We start from the raw sequence: 25444 nt of genomic DNA, 5'->3' as shown, positions 1-25444 counted from the left end.
CATTTAATGCTAAGTGTATCGTTTTCGCTGAACACAATTGGCGAAAAAGAGTTGGATTCGAAGTTATATCTAATTTTATTTTATTGACCGAGAAAGAGCAAAGAATTTTCTTAAAAATTGTATAGCTTCGTTTGAACATATGCAAACGTTTCTTCTTTTATTGCGATTCATGGCAGTTGGCTTGACTTGGGTCCATTTGTTCGTGCATTATAAAAATAAGCAATGGAAATTTATATACAAAGAAAGTGGGATGCGGAAAATTCGTTTGGCTTCTTTTAAGGTTTTTAATACAAGTATTTTCATTCGATTCGTTTTGTAAATTTTTATAAATTGGCTTTCCGCTTCGTTAGACATTTGCATTTAGTTTTCCTTTAACATATTGTTTAAATTTGTTTGGCAATTCGTCGGTCTTGTCTATTTTCGTTTGCCACTTTACTAGATTATTTTAATATTTGCTTTATGAAAGCTTTCGCCCGCTGATGAGTTTTCCTGTATTATTATGTTGTCCTTTCTTGTTTATTTGTTTTTTAAGCTTTCCAAATATTTTAATTATTCTGTTTATTTGTCGCTGGCCATTTTTCTTTTGTTTGGCGAATTAACGATTTCCTTTTTACGTTTTATTTGCTTTTAATTGGTTTGTAATGCGAGCTGCTATTTAGCTTGTTATGCACCTGGCTCTTTTAAAAATGCAGATCTTTATTTGAATGAATTACTAATGATTTACAAATTGGTTTTGCATGCGTTCTTTTATTTTTTCTGTTTTTTATATGCCGTTTATTTTGAAATTTATTGTGAACTGTTTTAGTTCGTTTCCAATCGAAAACAATGCAAATAAAATGCCGCCTTGAAAATAAAATGGAATGGAACTATCAGTTTCAGTGAATTTCAAAAGGTGAAAATAAAAGTAAATATTTCATTGTGGATTTACAGGTGAGAAAAACTACCAGATATCCATTGCAAAATATTGACCATGTACGAAGTAAATTCAGCCCAATAAATGAAGGCTATCATATTGACAATAATTATGTTTTCGTATGCCTCATTTCGATTGGAAAATAAGGCGAAGGTAATTTTCATTTCCATCGGCAGTTGGTTTGCATTTTTATGCTGTCGTCCGCCGTTAAATGCCACTTAATTATGCAATATATAATTGTTATTGAAAAATAAAGTAGTTCGCCGACACGAAAACTCGGCACTCCGGACCTTTCAGCGTTTTCCTCTGGGAAAAGAGTCGTTTAATTGGAACGACTTCATGTGCCGGCATTCATTGTCTTTTGTATGGATGTATGTATATATCGGTAATCGGTTTTCGGTGGTTAAATTGTATGCACGTTCATAAAATGGACCATTCAAGAAGTTTGTTTGTTTCCGTTTTCATTGCGTCTGTCTCTGTTCTCTGCTCGATTGAATTATCTCATAAATATTTATGTATTGGCCACAAGTTGAATACTTTTTTGCTTGAGACAAAGATAAAGCTTTTCGTCTGTCCGTAATCTCTATAATATATTAATATGCTAATGAGTAAAATTTCCATTCCTAGCTTATGCATGCGTATGTGTAAAAGTTGAGTGTGGATTGAAAAATTCATTGAGTTTCCTTTTTTTCGTTTGGGTGTTGTGGGACTTCATTCGGTTGGTTGGTTGGTTGGTGTTTTTAAGTTTACATTTCTAATAGAGCTACGACAAAAGACTAGAAGAGATCTGACAAATTGTGCATGCGGTTCACGTAGCCGTGTGTGTGGGTGGCTGGGAGCCTAATACCAAAATATAAGTTTTATAGCACCCAATTGCTACGGGGCATCTTCGATTTTCCCTACTCTCTTGACTTCGGTCACACTTGAAGAATGTGATAGTGAAGCCTTTTTAATCACGACAGTATAGATGTGGAAAAATCTGCGTAATTTTCAGATTGTGTGATTTATAGAAATTAAACAGTTTGTAAAGGAGTCTAAGAGTATGCTTTGTAACCCAGAACTTTCTGGGAGATACGACAACCTTTCTGTAAAGCATACTTAAAGATATAATTTTAGGTGTTTATAAACCTCTCGAGATATAGCTGGAAACCCGAATTATATAATCATAAGATACCTTTTTTTTTTGAAATACATAGGTTTCTAGTATTTTTGAAAGACAAGAGTTTTCTCCAACTTTTTCTGCGAGTGCTATTGCCACATAGCGTATTCTTACACGGACGTGGTGATTTGCTCCACGAACTGAACGGCATTGGGTCGGCACAGGGATTGGGATCGTTTCAGCCGGCATTGTGGATTGTTTCGCAACGCCGAGTTTCCCGACCCCGCACCCTGGCTATGGCGATGGGGAGTCCTTTGCAGGGAGGCGTAGGCGTGCGGCACGTAGATGAACTCCCGCGTGGGCGCCGGAACAGAGGCAGGACCCTGACGACAGTTACACTGCTGCGACATCGTGGATAAACCCTCTGGAACACTGCGGCTGCGGGTGGAGCTGGGTGGTCCGGGTGGTCCAGGTGGTCCGGTTGGGCCGTGAGTGCCATAGGTGACCGGATTCCGATTCGGACTGCTGCAGGTGCATATCAATGGCTGACGGTCTGCCGATCCCGGCTGGTTCCTGCAAAATGGCAAGTCAATTTCCATGGTTTAGGCGGAGTGTCAACACTGTTTTCGGCGTGCGGCAAAATGGTACGAGTATCTCAGGCCGGCATCGCAAATGGCAAAGTGGCAAATTGGCAAAATGGCAAATTTGCGGCCTGCATGAGCAACGAAGGACGTCGCCAAATTGATTGTCTTCCTAGGGCTTCTAGCCTGATTGCCATTGATTGTTTGGTTCGGCGGGAAATCTCTTAATTGGTTTTCGATTCAATTCAGATGTTGGCTTCCGTTTTGGCTACTTCGATTTTGAATCGATAGATTGATTCAATCTTCCTACAATTGCGCTTGTAAAATGTAACCATAGAATATTACATTCCAGGTTATAACACAAAATAAAGTGAATCTAGCGTTTAAACCTCGTTTATGTAGCAAATAAATTTAAGTAAGTGAAATTTAAAGCCCTGATGTAGCAAATAAATTTAAGTAAGTGAAATTTAAAGCCCTGATAATACCGATAAACGCTTGTAAAACGTGATAAATAACATAAAATAAATATTACTTGGGATTTAAAAACCATTTACATACAACTTTCCTGTTGCACATGTGCATCACTGCCTTTAATTTAATACTTTTCCTGGCGCAAATGGTGTAATCCCTTTGACGTTTAGCAATTTACTTCATGTAAGCTGTCGATAGCTACTTAGCATGTAAAATTGGCAGACAATTTCCCACAGATTTTTGATTTGCCATTCAATTGCATAGAAAGGTAGCTGGTTCATTGCACACGTCGGAATGATTAGAGGTCCCTTGCCAACTAGTCTACTCACTTGTTGCTCTTGTGACAGCCCAGCTCGTAGGTGCTGTGCCAACTGCAGTACATTTGGCCATCGCAGCAGTTGCTGTGCTGCTGGATGAAGGACAGACTTCGCTGCAGGCGCTTGCCCATCTTGGCCCCAATGCTCCCCTGGCCCAGCTGGTAGGCTCCACGCCCCTGCATGATTCAAAATAAAATGTAGAATGATTTAGTTTTGATTTTAGAAAAGAATGCTCGTAAAGGAGTCTAGAAGTATGGTACAGTTTTCTACACAACACACTTGTAGATAGCTTCAAGATTAACTTATTGAGATTAATATATTGTTACTTGCAACGAATGTTTCTCCAAGTGCAACATTACCTGATGCTGCTGCAAATCTAGATTGTGACAGGCCAACTGCTGCAGGTGGGAATGTTGCTGCTGCTGCTGCTGTTGCTGCTGCAACATGTGCCTTTGGCAGAAGTTTGTCTGCAGATAGGGCTCCATTTGATTGAGACTAATGCAGCTGCGACTGAGGAGATCGGGGGCGGGGTACTCCCCATATCCATAGTCCATCGGTAAATGGGGGCGATGCTGGCGGGCGGAGGAGTGGCGCATCAGCGTTGGAGTCGCCAAATGACCATTTCGCTGCTGATAATGATGGTGCAACTGTTGCTGCTGCTGCTGCTGGTGGTGCTGGTGGTTTTGGTGGTGCTGCTGCTGCGGCTCGCTGATGAAAAATATGATAATACCCGAGATGGCAGCCGCCGCCGAGCATATGTAATAGCCCGCCCGACCATATTTCAGGGAGTAATCATTCAGAAACGAGGTAAGTGGCACGCTTATCAGCACAGGAACTGACTCAACACCCCGAATGAAGCCTGCCAACGAAAAGAGCCCCAAAGTCAAATCCGCAATTTAAATATTTAAAAGTCTGCACTCACCCCAGGCTTTGGAGAAATGTTTCAGCTTGATGCGTTCGAGTGCCAAAATCTTTAGGGAGTATTGAAAGCCGCCCAGGCCAATGCCATACAACCAGCTTAGTATACAAAGGCCCGTGTAGCCCATGACAAAGGATAGAAAGAGGATAGCCAAGGCCACAATTGATAGGAACAGCTGGGGGGAATACATTTAAGTTGAGTATGGAATAGGGTTAGACTTCAATATTAACATATTTGCTCATTTTTCATAGTAAATAGCTTTAATTGGATGGTTTTAACGCACCTGCGTGACAATCTTGGTATTGATCACAAAGTGCCTGATCACAAAACAACGTCTCAGCAGAGCTCCAGCTATCACCACTCCCAGGGCCATGGAAATTCCCAGAAATGTCTGCAGCAGAACCAATTCTTGCACATCAGAGCCCTGCTCGGCGGCATTGAGTGCCTGTGGATTAAAAGATTAAGATATTTGTGCTTCAATAAAAAGATACAAATGATTAACTCTATGCCTTGAATGAGGTGCTGGAAAGTATGCTACAAGTGCGCACTTTTCGAACTGCATATTTTATCTATTCATATTTTTTAAGAAGGAAACGGCTCCAGTAAAGCTTTTATCTTTGCACGAATAGATTAGATAATGGAAGTCATGCACGCAATAAGTTAGAGAAATTAGGAAAAGCACTCACCATTAGGAACATGGGTGTATAAATGCCAAAGGAGGCCACGCTGGAGGTCATAAGTAAAATTTTAACAGTCACCGATTTCAGTGATGATATGTCCAGAAAAAAGTACTTCGGTGTGCTCTCCACCTCCTGGCTGAGAATCGGCTTCTTCTCCCGCATCTGAAAGTGGGGAAAAATGTTTGCAGCCAGGGTGACAAATCAAAAAAACCGAAACTTTGCACAACACACAATTTCCCACCTTTTTGCGTTGATTTTTGAGATGCTGGATGGCGCGGCGCTGGGGATGATAGAGGGAGGCGGGTCGGTACATTAGGCCCATGAAAAAGCTGAGTGCCGTCAAAGCAGCGACAATCTGGAGGCCCAGGCGCCAGCCCGCCTTGCCCACGCCCTCCTTCAAAATGACGGAGAACAAAGCGATGCCAACTCCCTCGCCGGACATGGCCACCATTTCGACGAATTGACGGCGCCGCTTAAAGTAATTGCCCAGCATCACGGTTGAGGCCTCCCGCACCATGGCGACCCCCACTCCGAAGACGATGCCTGAGGAAGTGATCCGAGTGGTGTTTTCAGTACATTGAGAGAAAATACTAACGATACTAAGTCAACTGTACAAGTTTTGATACTTTGAAAGGTGCTTAAAAGTGTGCAACTACAAACATGGCTTTGCCCAGCGCTTAAAATAAATGGTTGCATATTTTTGGGCATTTTTGTAAAAGGTTAACTTATGTATTATAATTTGAGTCATATGGCGATTTTTACAATAACTTTTCTCGCAGTGCTTGGTTGCGAATGATAAGCGACTTCCGGTGCCGTCAAACTGGCATCTGGCAGGTTATTTATTTATATACAAACCATACACCCGGGCTATACGCACCATAACTGAAAACAACCTGGCCAAATTCCGTGGCAAATGAGGTGAACAATATGCCCAGGGGCATCACCAGTCCACCCACGATGGACAGCAGGCGGATGGAGCGTTTGCGGCACAGCGACACCACAAACGATGTGGCCACCATGGATACTGACCAGCTCAAAGCGCCCAGCAGTTCTGTAAGCAGAAATTAAGCACTTGAGTGATAATGTTCTTAACCGCCGAAGAAGTCAACTTGACGAAGGTCACAAGAAAAGGTTCCGCCGACAAAGGTAAATCTGGGTGTTGATACCTCCAAGATTATGCGGGTGCTTTTGTTAAAACAAATTAAATTTCATAAATCAATAGAACGCATTAGCAACATGGCATTCTGGTGTTTACACATGCTTTACTCTTAGTAAATCATAATCAAATTTCATGTTGTAGCTTTTAATTGAATCGATTAAATTGACAGTGCGATTGCATTACATAACTTTAAGATGTTCTGTGTCTTATCATTCGAATATTAACTTGGCCATTCTAGCAATGAACTTTGAGTTGTTAAAGAAAATATGTTTAAAATATTGTGAATGAATTTTGAATGATTTTTGAATGGATTTTGAATGTATTTTAAATGGATTTTTCGAAACAAAATGTTTTATAAATAAAGGCATGAATTACGAAGTCAATTAATTGGAAAACAACATTCGGATATATCGCCTAAACCAATGCACACACAGCTGGCACGGTATTAACACTTTATTTTTACGATTTATGGTTGGCTTTTAGAGTGCCGAACTCTTTTGGCAATACACAATATTCACACTGTTCTTAAATGATGTCTGGCACTGTCATGGGCAAATAAAATTTATGCAAATACCCACACCTACAAACATTTATTATTCACAAACATTTGCATTTCTGGCCCCAAACAGAGTGACAAACATTTTGATTACTCGACGGGGGGGCTTGAAAATAGAATGCACCACAAATGCGAAGGAAAACAAGAAAATGACCGAGAGATAACAACGGGCTGCATCTACCATGATTACACGTTCCCCATTAAAGAGCTGGCCAAAGGATTCAACACCCCCTTTTTTCCATGACTTACCTATGCCACTGGTATTATGCAAATACTGGACGGCATAGAACCACAAAAGGCCGTAGCTGAGCTGCAGTCCGGTGGTCAGGATGTGGACCAGAAAGGACACTCCGCAGATGATCCAGCCCCAGCCGCCGTCGGGATAGAAGTACTGCAAGTGCACAGAGGAAAATGTATAAAATATTTTATTAATGTATAGATTAAATATTGCTCTATATTTACAAACTCAAGTTAAAAAGTCAAATAATATTAAAATCACAGCTGAATCCTTATAATCCTTAATACTTACTTATAAGTATGCTACAATTACTCAACCCTATAAGTCCTCTTATTTTTATACCAAAATGCAATAAAGGAAGATGAATAAATTAAGCATATTTGCAAACTAAACTAACTATGCCTAATAGAATCATCTTAGTTTTTTCCAGTATAAAAAGAATATCAGGACAAAGGCTGGCAATTACTGTTTGACATGTCCTTTTTGCTGGGCACACTTGCCACATTCAGCGGCATTGCTCACCTGTCTGATGCGTGTGGTATCCACGCCGGTTCGTCGCAGTGCCGGAATGTTCCGGTGCAGCAGGTGGAACTCTCGATCGGCCAGTCCGGGAAATGCCGAATCCTCCTCGTCGGTTATGTGGCTGGGATGTGGGGGCGTGGCATGCAGACTGGGATGATGATTCGCCTCGTAGCCTGGCAGGTGGAAAAACAATTGAGAGATGATTAAATGATGGTCTGGTTTTGCTGCGGTACACCCGAACTGAAAACTCATCTATTGCTAGTTCGTTATACCGGTAATATTAAAAATAAAGAATTAATTTTATTTTGGCACCAAATTCAAGTGTTGAAAGTTCTGCAGGACTTTTAAAAGTTACTCCCTTGGCGGCAGTGGGAAAATAAATTTGCCACCGAAGTAGCTGTTGGGTTTTCTTTTTCAATTAGAACCTAATTTATGGCCTTTTCTTGTGCATTTTGCATGAGTGTACTTACCAAAATAGCAGCCACCGTTGGCCAACACGTTCTTGGCCCTTTGTTGGTGGTGCTGCTGCTGTTGCTGTTGCTGCGTCGGCGGTGGCTGATGGTACCAATTATCGCAGAGGCAATATTGCGGCGCATACTGGTGGGGGTGGTGCTGGTGCTGGTGCTGGGCCACCGGGTGGTGCTGCGCATGATGGTGGTCATGCTGATGGTGGCTCTGATGGGCGGGTGGCATGGGATTGTACATATAACAGCAGCCATTTAAATTGGGGTTTGCGTAGCGGGGCGGCGGTGGGGCGGGCATTACACCAGCCATGCCAGAACCCACTGCACCACCCACTACACCACCGACGCCACCACCACCGTGTCGACTGCAGTGGGGCATCATGGGCATGGTCATCTGGTGCTCAATGGTGGGCAATGTGGCATAGCTGCCGAAATTGTCACAATGCCGTTTGCTCGGGAATCTGGGCAAGGTGGGTGGTGTGCTGGTGGCTTGGGGATGGGCGGTTTGGGTGCCAACGCCTCCGTGGCAGTGACGTGTGGGCGTGGCCGTGGACTGCATTTTCGTTTGCTCAGCGGGTAAATACGAGAGCCGTGGACATGAGACCCACCAGGCCAGCGGTTGATTATTGAAACGACACTCGTAGCACAGATATCGCTGGTTCGACGAATCCTTGTCTGGTTTGGTTTGGGCGTTAGTGTTCCCACTTTCCGGATGCCCGGCAGTTTGCTTGGGATGCTCACAGCTGAGATTGTATCTTCGTCACAGGGCGCATTTGTTGCACAGCACGGGACTGCGTTGCTTGGGCCTCACCAGACTAGAGTACTGACGTGGCTGCTCTGAGGGATTCTCTGAGGGATTCGCTTCGGGATTCTCGTGCGGATTCTTGGGGATTCTCAGCCAGGAATGACGGTTGTTGTTGTTGTTGTTGGTGGTGCTACTGCTGCTGGGCAACAACTGGGGACAACTGCCATAGAGCGCCGATGAGGTATTCGATAGGCGGCGGTAGTACGGTATCCGCTGCTCCATATCATCGCCAGCGAACGTGGAGCCCAACTTGTACGGCTGACTGCGACCCGGGAGCAGGCAGGATATAACGCTCCGGTTATCTCTACTATCACTGCAGTTGCAATCACATGTGCACTGGATGACCATTGTACTCCTCCGGCTCCCCCCACCCCGAAAGAAATTCCTGCTTTTAACCCTGTGCTCTTAGCTCCACCGCTGCACCGAAGTGTTGTCAACTTCAATGGTGCCCACTCCGGCAGCACATTATTTTCGAGTCTGGGGTCTCGCTTTCGGTCTCTCTTTCGGTTTTGGTTTCGGTTTCTGTGGCTTCCGTATCGGTTGCGAGCTCTCCAGGATTTCTAGGCAGCTGCCGCCGCCAGTGTCCGACCGAATCCATTTGGGGCCATCTCTACTTTCGCAAGCCAAGCGCAAAACTCAGTTCCCCCACTGAAAAAAAAGAAAACATATAATTCAAAAATTAAATAAGCAATAAGCATAAGTAAGATTTTAGGATATTTTCTAAAGATCTTCGCACATTAATTATTTAGAATTTCCAATTATTATAATTAACTGGAATCAATAGAAATATATTTCAATATCTTATTTTGAAATATCATATTTTTTTCAGTTTTTCTAAAACCTCAAACAGTCACAGAGCAATATGGAGATAGAGAATTAGACGATGTGGGTACGAAAAAAGCGAGGAGAGCGAACCAGCGGGAGTCGATAAATAAATCAAATCAAAATCAATTTGTTTACTCTACACACGAGCACACAAAACAAGGAGCATATGCAATGCATAATTCAATTTGTTGTTCAAATGCGTGTATTTCAATTGCCTGCCAGCAATGTTGGTCGAGTGGGCGGTTGGCCCACTGTGGGGGCGTGGCACTCACAGAACTTGGGTAAGTGAAAACTTTGCGGTCATTGTGGCAGAAGAATTAGGGCAAATTGCGACCGACACTTCGTCTAACACATTTATGCCCCATCATATTTTATTTGCGTTTTTCAAATTATTCAATATCCTCAATGGAAATGAACTGAAAATTGCTCCAAGAATGTGTCCCTTATTGCGAGGAATTTGCGCAGCTCCATGTGCTCACATTGACCTGGAAAAATGTTCTAAATTTTTATGGCTGTTTTGCCAATGGGGAATGTGTATAGAGATTTTGCTGTTAAATATTTAAAATAGTCGTTTTTGGCAGCACATGGCTAAAGTAATATGCACTCTTTGTAGGGCATGACAACGAAATTAGTATTTGGTCAATTTTGCACATCGAGAACCCTTATCAATGTCATGCCATATGGAAAATACATGTCGAAATGTGTAGTGAATTTATTACTGATTATTTATAGGCCAATAATGTATACTTAAGTGGATCACTTTGCCAATTTTGTTAACATAGTCTTTTTGAGTTTTCGCTGATTGCAATTATAACTCTTTAAAGTTTTTGACAAGATAATTTCCTGAGAAATATGTCAGCATGATTAGGGCGCAAAAGTTACCTTCCTGAGAAGGAAACTCGTGATTGAAAGGACCTTCATCAAATATGTCAGCTATGAATGTTTCAAGAAGTTTCATACAACTTAAACTTAGAATTAATTGAAGCTTCGAGCTTCGGAATTATTTGTTACCTAAATTCAGGACCTACACAAATCCCAATGTTGACTTTAACCAGAAATGACAGAATTTTTTGTATCGCCTGGAAAATTCAAGAAGCCCTCGATTTACGCAAAAAATTGATTGATTTATGTCTTCATTGTTTGACTATTTCTCCATTAAGGAGCGATGGTATCATTTAGATTAGTCCAATGTCCCATCGAGGAGCTATAAAAATGATAAATGATCTGTAGGAAAACAAGTGAACGTGGGGGAGTTGGAAAACAAAAGCACCGAAAGGGAAACTTGCAGCATTTTGCATTGGGAAAACTTTGCGCTGCAGCATATGGCCCAGTTATCCAGTTTTATGGCTGCACACCCAGCGATTTGGCCAACGAGCATTTTCGCATTTCGCCTCACAATGCACAGAGGCGCATTTAAATTGATTGCGGCAAGAGCGGAAGCTTTCCCGAGAAAAGGAAGTCGAGGAAAAGGAGCAACATCAATCAAAAACCCGCTCCAAAGGATCTCAGCAGGTGGGCGAAGGGTGGTGGGTGGTGGGGTGGTGACGTTTTCCTGGAATGCCGCACACGACTATTACCTGTGGAAACATAAAATTTAACAACATTGTAGCAAAGAGCAAACAGGCTATACATTACGATATCCTATGCTATCCGGCGTAACGCTGCTTGGTTACACAGAAAAAAAAACGGGCGTAAGTGCTTATAGTTATAGTTTACATTTATAGTTTAACCCCTTTAAATTTGCATATCGCTGCTGTGAGAAACTCTATAAGTTTTACTAGTGCAGCGTGTAAAAACTTTTTACAATTCTCATTTCTCCTACAGTATATTACATTTAAAACTCTTTTTTTTTCACCTGAAAACATTATTATAAAATAACAAACTAGTTTTTTCCTGTACAGGAAAATACAAGAAAAAGAGGTATTTGATTCCCACTTTCCTTTCTTTTGTGGGATGTTGGTCTTTTCACAGCTTTTTTGGGCTTTCCTTTGTTGCTGCGATGGTGCGTTGCAATAAAATCCTTAAATATCCTTGTGCCACATGGACACAAATATGACTCGGTCATGCCAGCAATTTTATGTTCTTTAAAATGCAATATTAAAATGTGAGAGTGCCGGGTGATGATGGCAACGATTTCAATACGAGCCCACTCGCCGCCCATCATTTTGGCCCTCGACTGGCGAAGTGTTGACTTAACTGGTCATTGACTTTACCAACTTTACGCTGCAGTCAAAATTATGCAGTCCGTTTCGTAACTGTATGACACCTGACAGCCGCCGTTTGGGATTAACTTTTAATCAAGTCGAAGTTGGCTTATTTAATTAAATGTTTTAACTGCTGTCTAAGCTGATTGATTAACACGCAAGGGATTACACCAAATTGATTGAGTTTTTTGTGAATTAAACATTAATTATATATAATTTGTTAATCCTCAATAACTGAAGCCCAAATCTAGTTTGCAAATGTAGTTTATTTGTTAGCTTTATTTAATTAAAATCCGTATAAATGAGAGGTATTTTTAGGCACCTGACTAAGTGACTAAGTGGTGCTACACTATTGAAACGCACTGTAACTACCCGCATGAGACCAAAAACTGCCGCCGTGTGTCTGTGCGGTTGTGTCAAAAAAAAGGCCAACTTTTATTTACAGGGGGCGTGGCGCAGTGGGCGGCCAGAAGGTGAGATTTAACTGGATGCCGGGTCATTCTGGGGTCGGTTTACTTTGCTGATTAAACATATGCGCCAACATCAGCGAGCCGCAACAAAGAGGCAAAAAAAAAATAAAGGGAAAAGAGCGGACAACGGCCACATAAAATTTATTTAAACTTTTCAGCTAGCGTTTTTCTACGCTGTTCGGGTTTGTCGCCCCCAACCGGCAGATAATGGGTATCATATTGCCTCGGGGTTTCGCATTTTTAGTTTGCTTATTCTTGCCCGTTTTTTGCACTTTGCATTGTAATAAACACGCGACAATATGCGAACAGCAGCAGCGGCAGCAGCAACATTCAGTGGCAAGACCATAAACAGCATCAGCACCCTTAAATAAAAATAGAAGTAAATAAAATGCGCCAAGCGAAAAGCGAAGATAATAAGAGGAAGCCAGCTTCGTGGTGGCCATGTTCCAATTACAGTTTTCTGCTCGTGGCCAAAACAGCAGGAGTCCCGTGAAGAGCTTACGCGGTGGCTAAAAGTTAAGTATTTAAAATAGAATGCTTCTCAGCTGGGATTAAATGTAATATATCGACGCAGGAAATGGTTTCAGGTGGAAAGGCTAACAAACCACTGGACTTAAAACAATTTTGCAATTCAGCGAATTTAAAGCACTTTCAAGGGGTCCTAAACAACCTTTGCAAATGAAGTACGCTTATAAGTTATAAGTAATTCAAAAACAAACTCACATCCATTACAGATTACCTTACATGGAAGCCAAACTTTTCACTGTAGCTTGCCACCCATTTTCCCGATCGAATAATTCAAACTTTTACAGACATCGAACAATATTGAGATATGTTTGACAATCAGAAGTACCATTTTCAATTCAAAACAAGTTTCGGGACAAACAACTTTGTGAAACTGTTTGCCAGAACACGCTGACCCGACTTTCTTTCCATTTCTTTTGCCATATGCACTTACAACTTTTATTTGGCCGCCTTCCCAGAAAAGGGTACGAATTTTGATGTCTTTTTGTTGGCTCCTTTTGGGATATACAATCTGTATACCTATATATACTACATACATTCATATGTATGTACATAAGTGCCTCTTTGTGTGGCTGTGGGTATGCGAAATGCGAAGAAATTTCGGCATTCCCTGGGGCAAAATCATTTGCAATGCAGCCAGCGGCAAAGGGATATATTAATACTTTTTCATTTAGTCTGCAGTCTGCCCAAAGAAAAAAAGGAACGAAAACTTTTCAACTCGAACACTTCTTGCGCCTTCTGTAAGTTTGCGCATATTTTATGGCCCAGAAAAACTCAGCAGTGGCGACTAATGGATTTATGTTTTTAGCCAAATTACGAATTGAACCGTACATGGCATTAAACACTGTCCCCAATAAGCCAATTTGAAGGGAGGGCTGCCCCGTAAATAATCGGGTTAGACGAGGTTTATCCTTATCGGAGGAGCAAGTGCCCAACGAGCCGTGAACCCAACTCAAAAATCCTATCACGGGCATAATTAGGTTTGCCGCCAGGCGTTGGCCAGACATTCAAATTAATATTATTCCCGAATATACATTTTTAATGCACCAACCGTGCTGAGACCTCAAAAATTAACCACACCAAAATTTGGTGGCCATGCGGAAATTGCGGTGTCTGATTCTTTTGGCAGGCGTGAGTCGCATCATAAAGGAAAAAGTTAAGCCCTTCTTAGCTGAAAAACGACACTTCCTTCCGTACAACTCGCGTGCGAAATGGAAAAGGGATGAACCCCCGGCGGAAGTCAAGCGTCGTCTCATCTCGTTTCGACCCGGCCTAAAAACAATGAAAATTACAAGGCATTCCGGCGGGCCGAGGGAAATTCGCAACAAATATCCTGTGTCGTGCGCCTGGCTTTATCAACATCAGTGCTTAGGCTAAGATGGCACTGCAAAAAAAGTCTGGTCTCAAGTATCAGAGCAGCGGAATTCTTAATATAGTTTAAAACTAATGTTGGAGCTATCTAAAAGTATGTAGCATTTTTATTTCACTTCAAAAGTTTAATACACATCTGTTTCGAGTTACTTCTAAGGTATTTTTAAATAATTTTTAAACTGCTACTGTTTACTTTCTTTAGCTTAACATATATGCTTAAGCTCCTTTGATATTTTCGCTCTGTATAGAAAAGCGTCAGCGGCTGAGCCCGGAAACCCACATAAACATTTTTATTATTGGCTTCTGGGCTTCCCTAAAATAAAAGGCTCGTGGCTAAAACGAATAAAAAAAAAAGAATGGGGTCTTAGCCCAGATGTGTGTTTGTGTTGGACCGGAGAATCGAATTAGCATGCGAAATCTTTTGTTTGACTAACAATGTGTCAACGTGTGTGACGAGAAAGCGTTAGTCTCTGTCAGCTCATCGATGGCATGGAGCACGGAGCATGCGGCATGCGGCATGAGGCATGGAGGCATGGAGCTTGGAGTCTGGATCCCAGCCAGACATCTCGCCATTAGGGCCTTGATAGAGCTGCCACCGATTTTAGATTCCGTTTCTGCCTCGGGCACAATGGCAGCCACGAAAATGGGAACAGCCACCCCCAACCGCCCACTCCCCAGAATCTCATCAATCTTCTCGAGAGAATTTTGCTAAAATTTTACAAATTGATTTCGCTTGTGTCAAAAATACTAGGTAACAAAAACGCCAAATCTACTGCACGGCTGCAGGGAAAAGCAGTGGAAAAAAGTGCTGCATCCTTGGAAATTATGAATGGAATTGAGTGGTCATTATTCGGCTGGCCAGCATTGTGCCATGTCTGACATCCTTTTAGCTGTTTGCCATCCATCGTTGGCCTGCTTAATTAATGTTCGTTTGCAATGGATGAGGTTGGCGATCAGGATGGGGATGTGTGTGTGTGTGTGTGTGTGTGTGTGTGTCCGAGTTGTGTCCCCTCCAATCTTTGTTGACCTTTTGGCGAATGCAAGTTGAACCAGTGTGTGGCTAGGCCAAGTAGACTCAAACAGTTTGTGCTAAATTAGCAAATGACATAGTCAACATGGCCAACTTATTGCGATGGCAGAAAGCGGAGCAGCCAGGATGAAAGGCCTGCTAACCCACAAATGTACGTGCATTCCCCGAGCCGCCCCCCTTTCACCCACTTTCACCACTTTTTCCCGCCGCCCCCCCGACTTTTAGTGCTGACACAAAACATAATGCCGGCGGGCAATGCTCTTTTAAGCACGCAGCTTGAATGGCGCCCACTGGGAAAGAAATGCGGCTGACAGGGCACAGTGGCTCCAATTTATCGGAAAGTTAATATGAGCCGCAACAGATAATAATAATTCCAACAAAGCTGAATGGATTTTGATACAAGCATTTCATTTAAAAACTCTGCTCAAAGTGGTTGGCTAGGATCCTTAATAGTTGATATTGAATAAACTAGTTTCAAAGAATAACTTCTTCCTACTAACTTTTTATATAGATAAATATTTTTTAACGAAATCAGTAACCTCTTATTATCAAACATAATAGCTGAACTTGCTTCATTTCAGACATCTGTGTGTAATTTGGACCTTTATTATTACCGCAAATCGAATAACCCAAGTTTCCTCATTACATTTGGCAAACTGTCAAAATCCAAAACCCCCAAATCGTTTCCACTGTCCCCCCAAAAAGTTGGGTGTCTAGCGAAAGTGGCCCAAACGCGCATTACAATGATGATGATGTACGTATATATGCGCATAGAAAAATATTCATATATATATATGTGAATTTATATAACTGTGCGAAGCCCTTAAACGCAGGAGAGACCAGCCAGCTTTGTGTAGGTGATGGGCTCATCAAAATTGTGACAAAAAAACAAACAGACGCCCAGCAAAAGGGGCTAACAAAAAGTTAAACAAAGCGACCGACAGTCGTTCGGCTAATGAAAGGCATCAGGGAAAACTCACTGCCTCACCGACTGACAGGCGGTTTTCGAATGGGGATAAACAGCCCACCATCCAGCACCTACCAACCCCCCCTGGGGAAACTTCAACCCCCTTGAAGCTCCAAACATAAACGCCATGCTGATAACTTCTTTACGTCTGGGGGCCAAGTAAAGACATTGCCTTCCTAAAAACGAAGACGAAAAATTATGCCAAGCCAGCAGAAGCAGCGGAGAAATTGCCAAGGAAAATATATAAAATTATTTTAAATTGAAATTCTGTTTATCTGGCGTTGTCCTGCGGACAGGGGCAGGACCAATGAAAAATCCAGCACACATCCTGTCCCCCATATTTACCGCTTTTTCGGGAGGCGGGTAATTCAATAAAGTGGAAAATGATGCTCGTCGTCAACGTAATTTGCTTTCGTGGTTTTCACAAATCTGCCAGCAGCAGTTAGCAGTTAGACGAGGGCGGGGTACGCGACGAAGTCGGCCAAAGGACTTCGTTTGGAGGCTCTTGAATGCCGTTAATCGGTCCTTCAGATCACATCAAACAGAGGCAAGTACCGCCAGACCCCAGGACCAAATCATCCAGCCAACCAACCAACCAACCGAGCTCCAACTTGACTCCGCCGAGTTGGCATCATCATCAAGTGATAAGTGCGGACAGTTGGCTCGTGGAAGGGAAAAGGATGGGGAAGGGGAAGGAGCCATAAGTTTTGCGGGAAGAACGCCATCTACTACCTAAAGTACACGGGAAAAAATCAAGTTTGTTTTGCTTGAAAGTAAACTTAAGATACACTTTCTACTGGCCTGACTAAGGGGAAATATGTATATAAACCTTTTTACATCCTTAAAATCACTTTCCTCTCATAACATTTTTAAAACATTTTATGCAATAAAATTAACTTGCCTGAATCCTTTCAAATTTATTTTGAGGAATTTCGCAATGTAATAAAACCTCTTTTCACCTTTTAAGGTTATGCATTCTCCATTATCTTTAGTTTTCCCTTTTTTTTCCAAGTGCTCTATGCAGCCCTTCCATATCAGTTAGTTCTGGGGAGCTGGGCTCGTAGCTCAGCCCCGGTTAAACTCAACTCAACTTGGCGCTCATCTCATCATCGTCACATGGCACACAAGTGGCAAGCGATGAGTTTTTGGAGGAGTCCCAAAGAAAACCAGGCGGCATGCAAGCACCACCAACAACAACAACAACTACTACAACAACTACAACAGGCGCCACACAAAAGGCGTTTGTGGGCAAGAGGGGGAGGGGGGCGTTAGGGGGTGGTGGTCGGCAGGAGGCAGAAGAACGGGCTTGTGGAACGACCCCATTACGTGCCAAAGCACTAAAAACAAGCCACACGAGGAAGCGTCACCAAAGTTGGCGGCCAGAAGTGGAGCAGGGGACGCACAGACGAGGTCGAAAAAATAGTATCCGGCTATTGTTTTTTCAGAATTTTTGTAGAGCAAACTAGATAGATTTCAAGACGAAATTGTTAATAAGGAAAGCCACATTTATTTTCCCCTAATATTTATATAATATATATATATTTAAGTTAAATTAAACTTAGTAATTTACATTTTGACTTCGTTTTCAAACCATTTCTTTTCTACAAAATCCTTTATATTCATTCGTTGACTAACTTTTAGAGTATTTCAATTAATTTTGAAGTTATACTAATATTCTGGCAAATATTGTTTGGGAAGTATCCCCGGGGGAGGAGGGGGGTTTACAAGGCTTATAGCGAGCGTCTGGTATGTAAAAATATGAGGAACGAGCGATGCTCGTAAATTTTGTCATATTTTTTCGCTTTTCTTCTCATCTGTTATTTTCTTTCTTTTTTTTTGTTTTCTGCACTTAAATTTTTTTCGCTTTTCATTTGGGCTTTTCGCTCATTGTTGTTCTTGTTGTTGGTGTGTTTGTTGCTACTGCTGTTTCATCGCACATTTTCATGTTAATGCGCCCGAGCTTATTTTTCATCCTTGTTGTTGTATTTTTATTATATCCTCCGCACTGCTGTTTTGTTGTTTTTAGCAGCCCATTAAAAAAATGCGAGCACACGCACAGTTTGACATGCACTTTTAATCGATTAAAAAAAGAAAATAAGGAAAAAGAAACTGCAAAAACTTTTGCACGAACAACGAAAAATCAGAGACGAAAACCAAAAATCAGCATAAAAAAGGCCACGAAAATCTTGCTGCAATTTTCTTGGCACACGATTTTCCATATTTATTTTTATCATTTTTGTTCCTTCGCCTGTGTGCGTTCCTGTGTCTTTTGGGGTATTTTGCTGATGACTGCTCTGTGATTAAAGTTTACTTTTTGCCGCTTTAATTGAATAATAAATTAAGTGAGTGGCACCCGGGCTCAAGGAAAAATAATCAAGGAAATTTCTTGTAGACAAAGTGGTAAAGTTTCAATGGCACTTTGAAGTTTCCTGTACTCTTTGGTCGTGAAAGCAAATGGCGAGTAGATACAATGTATAATATTAAAAAAGGTAACATATGGCTCAGAAAATATGAATTTATATTTTTAATTAACCTTAGTTTTTCCATATATATCCTATAAATTATTATCGATATCAACCACCTAAATAAAACATTTTAATAACCCTTTCTTTAAATAGACTTTCGCGTAGATAAGCTTTTTCTTGCCGTTCAAATTAATAATTTTCAATTAGAAGATAAGCCATTGTCCTTGCACAAGTGAAAATGCTTTTTCCCGCACTGAAGTTCCATTTAAGCCCCCACATTAGCAGATTCTTACATCTGCTCCACTTTCCTCGCTGTTCTCAGTTCTTCGCGGCTTTTGTTCAAGCTTTTTCAAGCTGCACAATAAATGTGTAATACCCATTATTTTATTATTATGCTTTAAATTTTCTTCTGCTCCTTGAACAGCAGCAATGAGATGAGTTGTGCTGCTTCAAGGAGCAACGAGAAATAATAAACAAATCGCAGGGAAAAGTTGTCCATGTTTATTTGCGGTCCTGCGAGGCGCATGAAAGAAGTTTTGCGAAAATACCAACCAAAAGGAGTCATCAAGGCAAGGATAATTGCAAAAACATTAAGCAAGAGAATCTGAAATAAGTGACATTCGAGTATTGAGCTATAAATATTCGACCAATAATGGCGAAGAAATTCTGTTTCTACAGTTTAGCAAGGAAAACATCCCTAGCACTAAAATAATATAACACAAAAATATTTATCAATAAAAATATTTAAAATTGTAATTTAAGTTTACATATGTTTTCTCAGTAACACATGTGGCGATTATAATATTTTTTGATTTTTAATAAGCTTTTAGGATATGCAGCAGCTACATTTTTGTTTCAGTTTTCAACAAGTGTTTAAGTCCCGAGACTTAAAAAACAAATTCCTCGCCTGAAAGCAAAATATTTTGATGCCATCGATAGTGCTTTCAATTTTCTATTTATGGTCATCGCTGTGTGTGTTTATACATTCGATTTAGGGGCATTCGTGAAGGAGTTGCTGGCGCTGCCTGCTTAGAGCTGCACATTTGCCAGATACGAGATAGCTGACAGATACAAAATGCATAAGCTGCTCAAAGTTTAATCGGTTTATGTGACAGCTGAGAGGGATTTGCAGGGGGTGACACTCTACTAAATCACAAAGGATTTGCAAGCCATAAACTGCCATGGCCAAAACGAAGGAACCGAAAATAAAACGCAGCATCAAGTGGCTGTCAATGCGTTTTGGTTAGTGCTTACGATAAGATGCACTTCGCATTTCCTAGCCCCAAAAGTCTCCTTCGGATTAAACCCTAAAATTCTGGAGAGCAGTAGTACAAGGCAAAGCGAAGAAAACGCACCGAGGGACAATTAAGCAGTGCTGGGAAAGCCATGGGAAATGAAAGTCGGGGAAAACCAAGGGAAACCCTTGTGTGGTTTGTGCGGCTTGATTAAGAAGTTTTCGGGTTATAAATGATACAAGCGCCGGCAAATTATTCAAACTAATTGGTTTAAACACTGCAGGGAGTCCGCTGCTTTGAGCGCTTTAAGGAAAGTTGAGAATTTATACTTGAGGAAAGCCAAAGAATCTTTTGGACCCATTTTCGAGAAAGTTTTAAGAGGTTTGGGCGGAAAGGCAAACGGAAAATGTGTCCATGTTTGCCTGTAATGAATGGGTTTACTAAAAGAATGAAAGGAAAGTAACAAAACACTTATAAATTTAAATAAAGTAAACTTACTAAAAATCATTACTTCCTCATCAATATACAATCACAAATTACCAGAGACAATAATTGGTTGAAACACTTGTTCATCTAATTTATTCCAAAGTATGTAAAGCACCGTAAATGAGAAAACCGTCTAGTTTAATTAGCTTTGAGGATTTGCGTTTAATGGATCCATCAATAACAAAACGCCAGATTATGCAGTGTGAAAAAGATATTTTCAAACTTATAAATGAATCATAATCAAGCTGAACAAGCGAAATCTAAAGTTAATCCGCTGAAAGATGAAAATGTTCAGCAATTGTACAGAGAACTTCAGGCTGTGTCTTCATTAGCATAACTCTGAACAATTTCAAACTTTTTAAGTCACTAAATTAGTCGAGAGTCTTATTCAATGTTTCGTGAATTTTCAAGAAATATGCAAATTATCCGCACTTTATGCCAATGACTTTCAACTAATTAAAAACTTTTTCCTGCCACGGCGACTGGCAAATTGCTGCAAATCGAAAAGGTCAGGGCGCTCAACTCGATGACTTTCTGAGGGCCTTAAACACTGTTTCAACAATGGGCTTACAGGTCAATCCATGGATATTGATACGCTTTTGTCCCTTTTGTTGGTTTTTTTTCTCTGTGGCATCCCTTTTGAAAGATAAATCTTAATATCTATCTAATCAATAAATAATTGGCATGTCCTGTTGATGCAGCCTCACAAAATATCCATTTCACTGTAATCGAAATCCATAGACAAATCTGAGATAAACCAATTGTACACAAAAAAGGGAAAAGCTCATCTCAAAAAAGGAAAAACAAAAAAATGAATCCCAAAATTGTTTCAAACAATTTTTGAGGCGAATCAGCAGGACGGAATGAAACGAAATACTTTCGATTGACATATACGAATTTTGTTGTGATGGAATCCAATGTTTACAGGACTCGAAATGAACTTGTTATTCGAGTGGAGGAGGGAAAAACAAAGGGAAAAACAAAAATAATGCATTTGTCTGCGGGCGGGGAGCTGTGGAAAATTTTGTGCGGAGTTCAGCAGGAAAAGGGACGAAACAGGACGAGTTCTCTGCTCTCACGACTCCTTCGACACAAATTTAATATTGTAAATGGAAATGGAATGCTCACTCGGAAAAATAGAAACAACAGTGCGAAGAGTTACAAGTTTAGGAGTTTAAAAACTCGAGATATTTTTGGGATTAAAATTCTATGTCGACCATATTCATTAATTATTTTAATCTACTGTATTCATAAAGTATTGTGAATACATGATATGAAGCACAGTCTAAAGTGCAACAATTATTTGTAAAAACGTGTTTGCCAGTGTAGAGCGAGCGAGAGTGGAAAATTCGCGTGAAGTGTCCTGGCACTTAACCGTTCAATTGATTTTCAACAAACACCTCACCTTTCGCCTGTTTTCCCAGCTGACGGCTAGTGTCAACATTCGGCAACCGAATGCCAAATGCCAAATGCGAATCGCGAAATCAAACTATGCAAATGAATTCTGACTGAATGGCTGACTGGCTGACTGGGTGGCTGGCTCCGTGACCCGCGGAATCGCTTTAATCAAAACCGAAAAGGTGGCCTGTCACTAAATGAAATAAATGTAAATTTCATAAATGAAGTGAGCACACGTCCATCCAGTTGGCGGGGCGCGCCATCAATATATCATCAATATTAAAATGCAATTACAGGCTGCCGCCTGCCAGCTGCCTGCTGGGTAATCACATAAAAAATTAACCAAAGAATCGCGCTAAACGCTGGGCTCGACCCGTTGGATACCCTGATTTTGCCTCATTCATGGCCGCAATTTCGCCAGCACTTTTCACCGCGCTTTTCCCCCCACGGGACTGTTCGCCCGAAAGTATGCCACGGAAAACTCAAGCAACTCCGACGGCTTTTCCACGGCGACTTTGGCTGGGCCAAAGCCAAAGTTTTCCTCACCATTCATTTGGTATCAGCGGTTCTAGATGGGTTTTTCGCGTAATTGTCAGGTTGTCACTCTTCGTGCTGTGTAAACTTTGATGTTGTCTCTCGTTGGGTATTTTGTGAATAAGCCGGTAAACCTATAGCTATTCAGCGATTTTCGGTCTTCCATGCTGACCAAAATTGGCAACTTTGGGTAAAAAAACACGAACAGAAACAGTTGCCATTGTTCTTCGCATATTGTTTCACTTACTTGAACAACATTGCACTTTGAACCTTTTATATCAACGTTAAATAAACTTTGTTCGTTGTCATTTACATATTTATAATTTTTAGTTCACTGTAAAATTGCATCTTTTGTGAAAAACTGCTTCTGTAAGTTAAATATGCTCTTTTATATTTTCCCTGCCGCAATAATGAATAAATAAGGATGCGAAAAACTTTGTGTGCAGAAACTGTGGAAATTGTGTATGCATTTGGCTGTTAAAGTTCGGATTAGTTGATGAAGAAAGTTGAATTTAAGCACCTGCCATCCAACTTTTCATTCTCCAGTGCCTAAGACATAATACAACCGTGTTGCTGAATTTTAAATCTATTTCAGTGGCAAAGCAGGAGTTGCTAACCCAGCTGCATTCGCAGCTACTATGAGAATAATCTAAAAATATCTTGTTCTCATAAAAATGCGAATAAATTGAGTGAGGATAAAATGTTACCTCCACCTCCACAGCACACACCTTCTATGTATTAGCGCAATATCTCAATCAATTCGATCTAATCCGAATACGACCTGTTTCACATTTCCGGCTGAGCAACCGGTAAACCAAAAGCCCACCGCAATTATTCAGATACCCCTTAACTAACCGCATCGAGTTACAATTACCATTGCCAGCAACCATTACAATCGATTCAATATTTGTCAGGGAAATTGTCATTAATATATAACGAGTGTGCTGCAGAAGTGTCCAATTTCCACGGCAGGCAAACTCCGATTGCCGGGCTAATAATAAAGACTTGAAAAATAAAAGCTCGGCTCACAGTTAATCTAGTTGGAGACCAGCAGCTACTAGTACTTTACTCCTTTCTCGCTCGGTTTCGCCACTTTGGCCACTCTCCCACCCCCTCTGGTCACCTTTCTCGTATTTCTCCCTACACTTTGAAAAAGTTCTCAGAGTTCCGAAATGTAAAAGCTAGTTAACGGACAAACTTCTCGGCAGTTACACAAGTAATTTATTAGCTTGTTAAAATAGTTTCTTTTTTTGCCGTAAGCTACATACAAAATAGCGTAGGAATGTAGGTGTAGAATGTAAGGTGTGCAAATATAGATGCAAGTTGCAGATATGGCTTAAAATATATTAATCAACTTTCTACACACTGCCAAGGCATAAATGGCTAATTTGACACCATTGATGTGCGTAAGAGACCTGTCAGAGTGATGACAAATTTTTGGTAACATTTTTCGCGGTGCAAACCTCTCACTAGAGCTTATGTATAATGCATGGCATCTCTCGACTCTTGGCTTGTAAACGTAGCCAGGCAACGGCCAACAACTTTGACTGGTCTTAATCGCTGGCAAAGGAAAACCCGGGGAAAAGCGGCTGGGGGGTCGTGAAAACTGTCAGCGTCATTGCCATCGATGTCCGTCCTCGCACTTGGCGTTTAATATTCAAAATAGCAAAATTGTAATATTGTAAAATAGTAAAATAGCAAGTAGGGAAAACGGCACCCATAACGAACCTAAAATCGCCGCCGAATGCCCAGAAACAACATTGTGCTGGAAAATGCCGCTGTCGCTGACAGTTGACGCCAGGAATTTATATTTATATTTTCACGGTTGACTTTTCTTGGCTGGTTTTTTTATTTATTACATGTATTGCCTTCTTTTCCGCCGTTTTTTCCTGTATTATTTTGACAATTTTTCGGTGGAAAACTGTCGGCACTGGAGGCACATTGAGACACTGAGACCACTGCTGAGATACCGAGATACTGGGAAAATGCGGAGATGCGAACAAAGAAAAGACCGACGCGAGCGGGCGAGAAAAGCGATGGAGAGACTGGCTTGTCGGGCAGTCGAAATTCAACTGAAACCGCTGTTCGACTACCAAAGCCAAAGAGACCGGACCGGCAGAGCCACCCGAGCCACCCGCACCTCCAGCACCACCAACACCACCAGCACCACCACCCCCAAAAACCGCACCACTCTCTCTTCGGTCGTTCAAGAGATACAGCTTTCTTCTCTATGCAAAATAGCCAAAATCGGTGAGGATTTCGCCTGAAGAGTGCGTACTTCTCTGTGGGGATGCCCCCAAAGAGAAACTGGGTGAGAGTCCCCCCCAAAAAGAGAGAGAGCTTTTCCCAACTCGCTTCCCTGCTGAAAACAGAAAAGGAAACTGGAAAACTCTGCAAATTGTCGGCGAAAATATATAGTAACCGAGTTTTTCCAGCACAACATAAAAGCTCTCAGTGATTACAACTTACACCAGATGTAGAGAGAGAGGGAGAGAGCGAGAGAGATGGCTAGATAAGAGTTCGAAAGAGAGAGCTGCTATGAAGCTAGAGCGAGGGGGATATAATTTTTGACTTGTAATTGAAATTTCATGGATTATTAGTTCACCCGGGCAGCTTGTGGTGGTGGGGGGATAGTAAAAAATTGTTCGAGAGCAAATCTCTGCTCTTCTGCCATAAAACCACTAAACAGCCGAGTACTTGGGCAGCACCCACCTCCCCCCCATTTCCCCCCTTTTAGAACCAACTGTTGATTGAGGCCAGTCCGAAATAGCTACGGTCTTAGGATGAGGGAATTCCCCGTCCCCGTTTAGGCATTGGAATTTGTGCTCTTTTTTGTTGGGGTGCCTTCTGCCATAGAAGAGCCCCCCATCTCAACCCCAGCCGAAAAAGTCTCTGGTTAATGAAGCGCTTTATTGGACCATCGCCAAGGGCCAAAAAAGAGGTGAATGGAGACCGAGACCCGGACCCGATTCGCACTTGGTTGGCTGGAGCCACTCGCCTACATGGATGGCTCTTCTATCTTGCACCAAGTGTTGAAGGTCAGGCCCTCGGGGGCACAAAGCGTTACTTCGCTTTTGTTTCGCCTTTGTTGGCCCGAGTGTCTGAGCTGTTATTGCAATAGCAATTGGTAATGAAATCGAAACAAATGCCGAAATTGGCAATAAAGTGGTGTGCAAAGCGCCACACAGAGTGGAATTTTAAACAGCATAG

The 25444-nt window shown here is 41.5% G+C and overlaps 1 protein-coding gene across 1 annotated transcript; it reads right to left on the bottom strand.

Annotated features, from left to right (window-relative positions):
* Window positions 1–1990: 1990 nt before the first annotated feature.
* LOC122625849 lies at window positions 1991–24267 on the bottom strand. The gene is made up of 13 exons (XM_043805881.1): window positions 23963–24267; window positions 8691–9372; window positions 7926–8531; window positions 7456–7628; window positions 6945–7086; window positions 5858–6031; window positions 5222–5523; window positions 4987–5142; window positions 4584–4745; window positions 4304–4475; window positions 3741–4240; window positions 3394–3557; window positions 1991–2585 (listed from the first exon to the last, which is right to left on the bottom strand). The coding sequence occupies exons 2-13, from the start codon at window positions 9070–9072 to the stop codon at window positions 2183–2185; spliced, it is 3336 nt and encodes a 1111-aa protein (XP_043661816.1). The 5' UTR covers window positions 9073–9372; window positions 23963–24267; the 3' UTR covers window positions 1991–2182.
* Between the last annotated feature and the right edge of the window lie 1177 nt (window positions 24268–25444).

This window comes from Drosophila teissieri, chromosome 2L (assembly GCF_016746235.2).
Source record: "Drosophila teissieri strain GT53w chromosome 2L, Prin_Dtei_1.1, whole genome shotgun sequence".
NCBI classification, from domain to species: domain Eukaryota; kingdom Metazoa; phylum Arthropoda; class Insecta; order Diptera; family Drosophilidae; genus Drosophila; species Drosophila teissieri.
The sequence above is the reverse complement of the archived record's forward strand: the minus strand, read 5'-3'. Positions and strand labels throughout refer to the sequence as shown.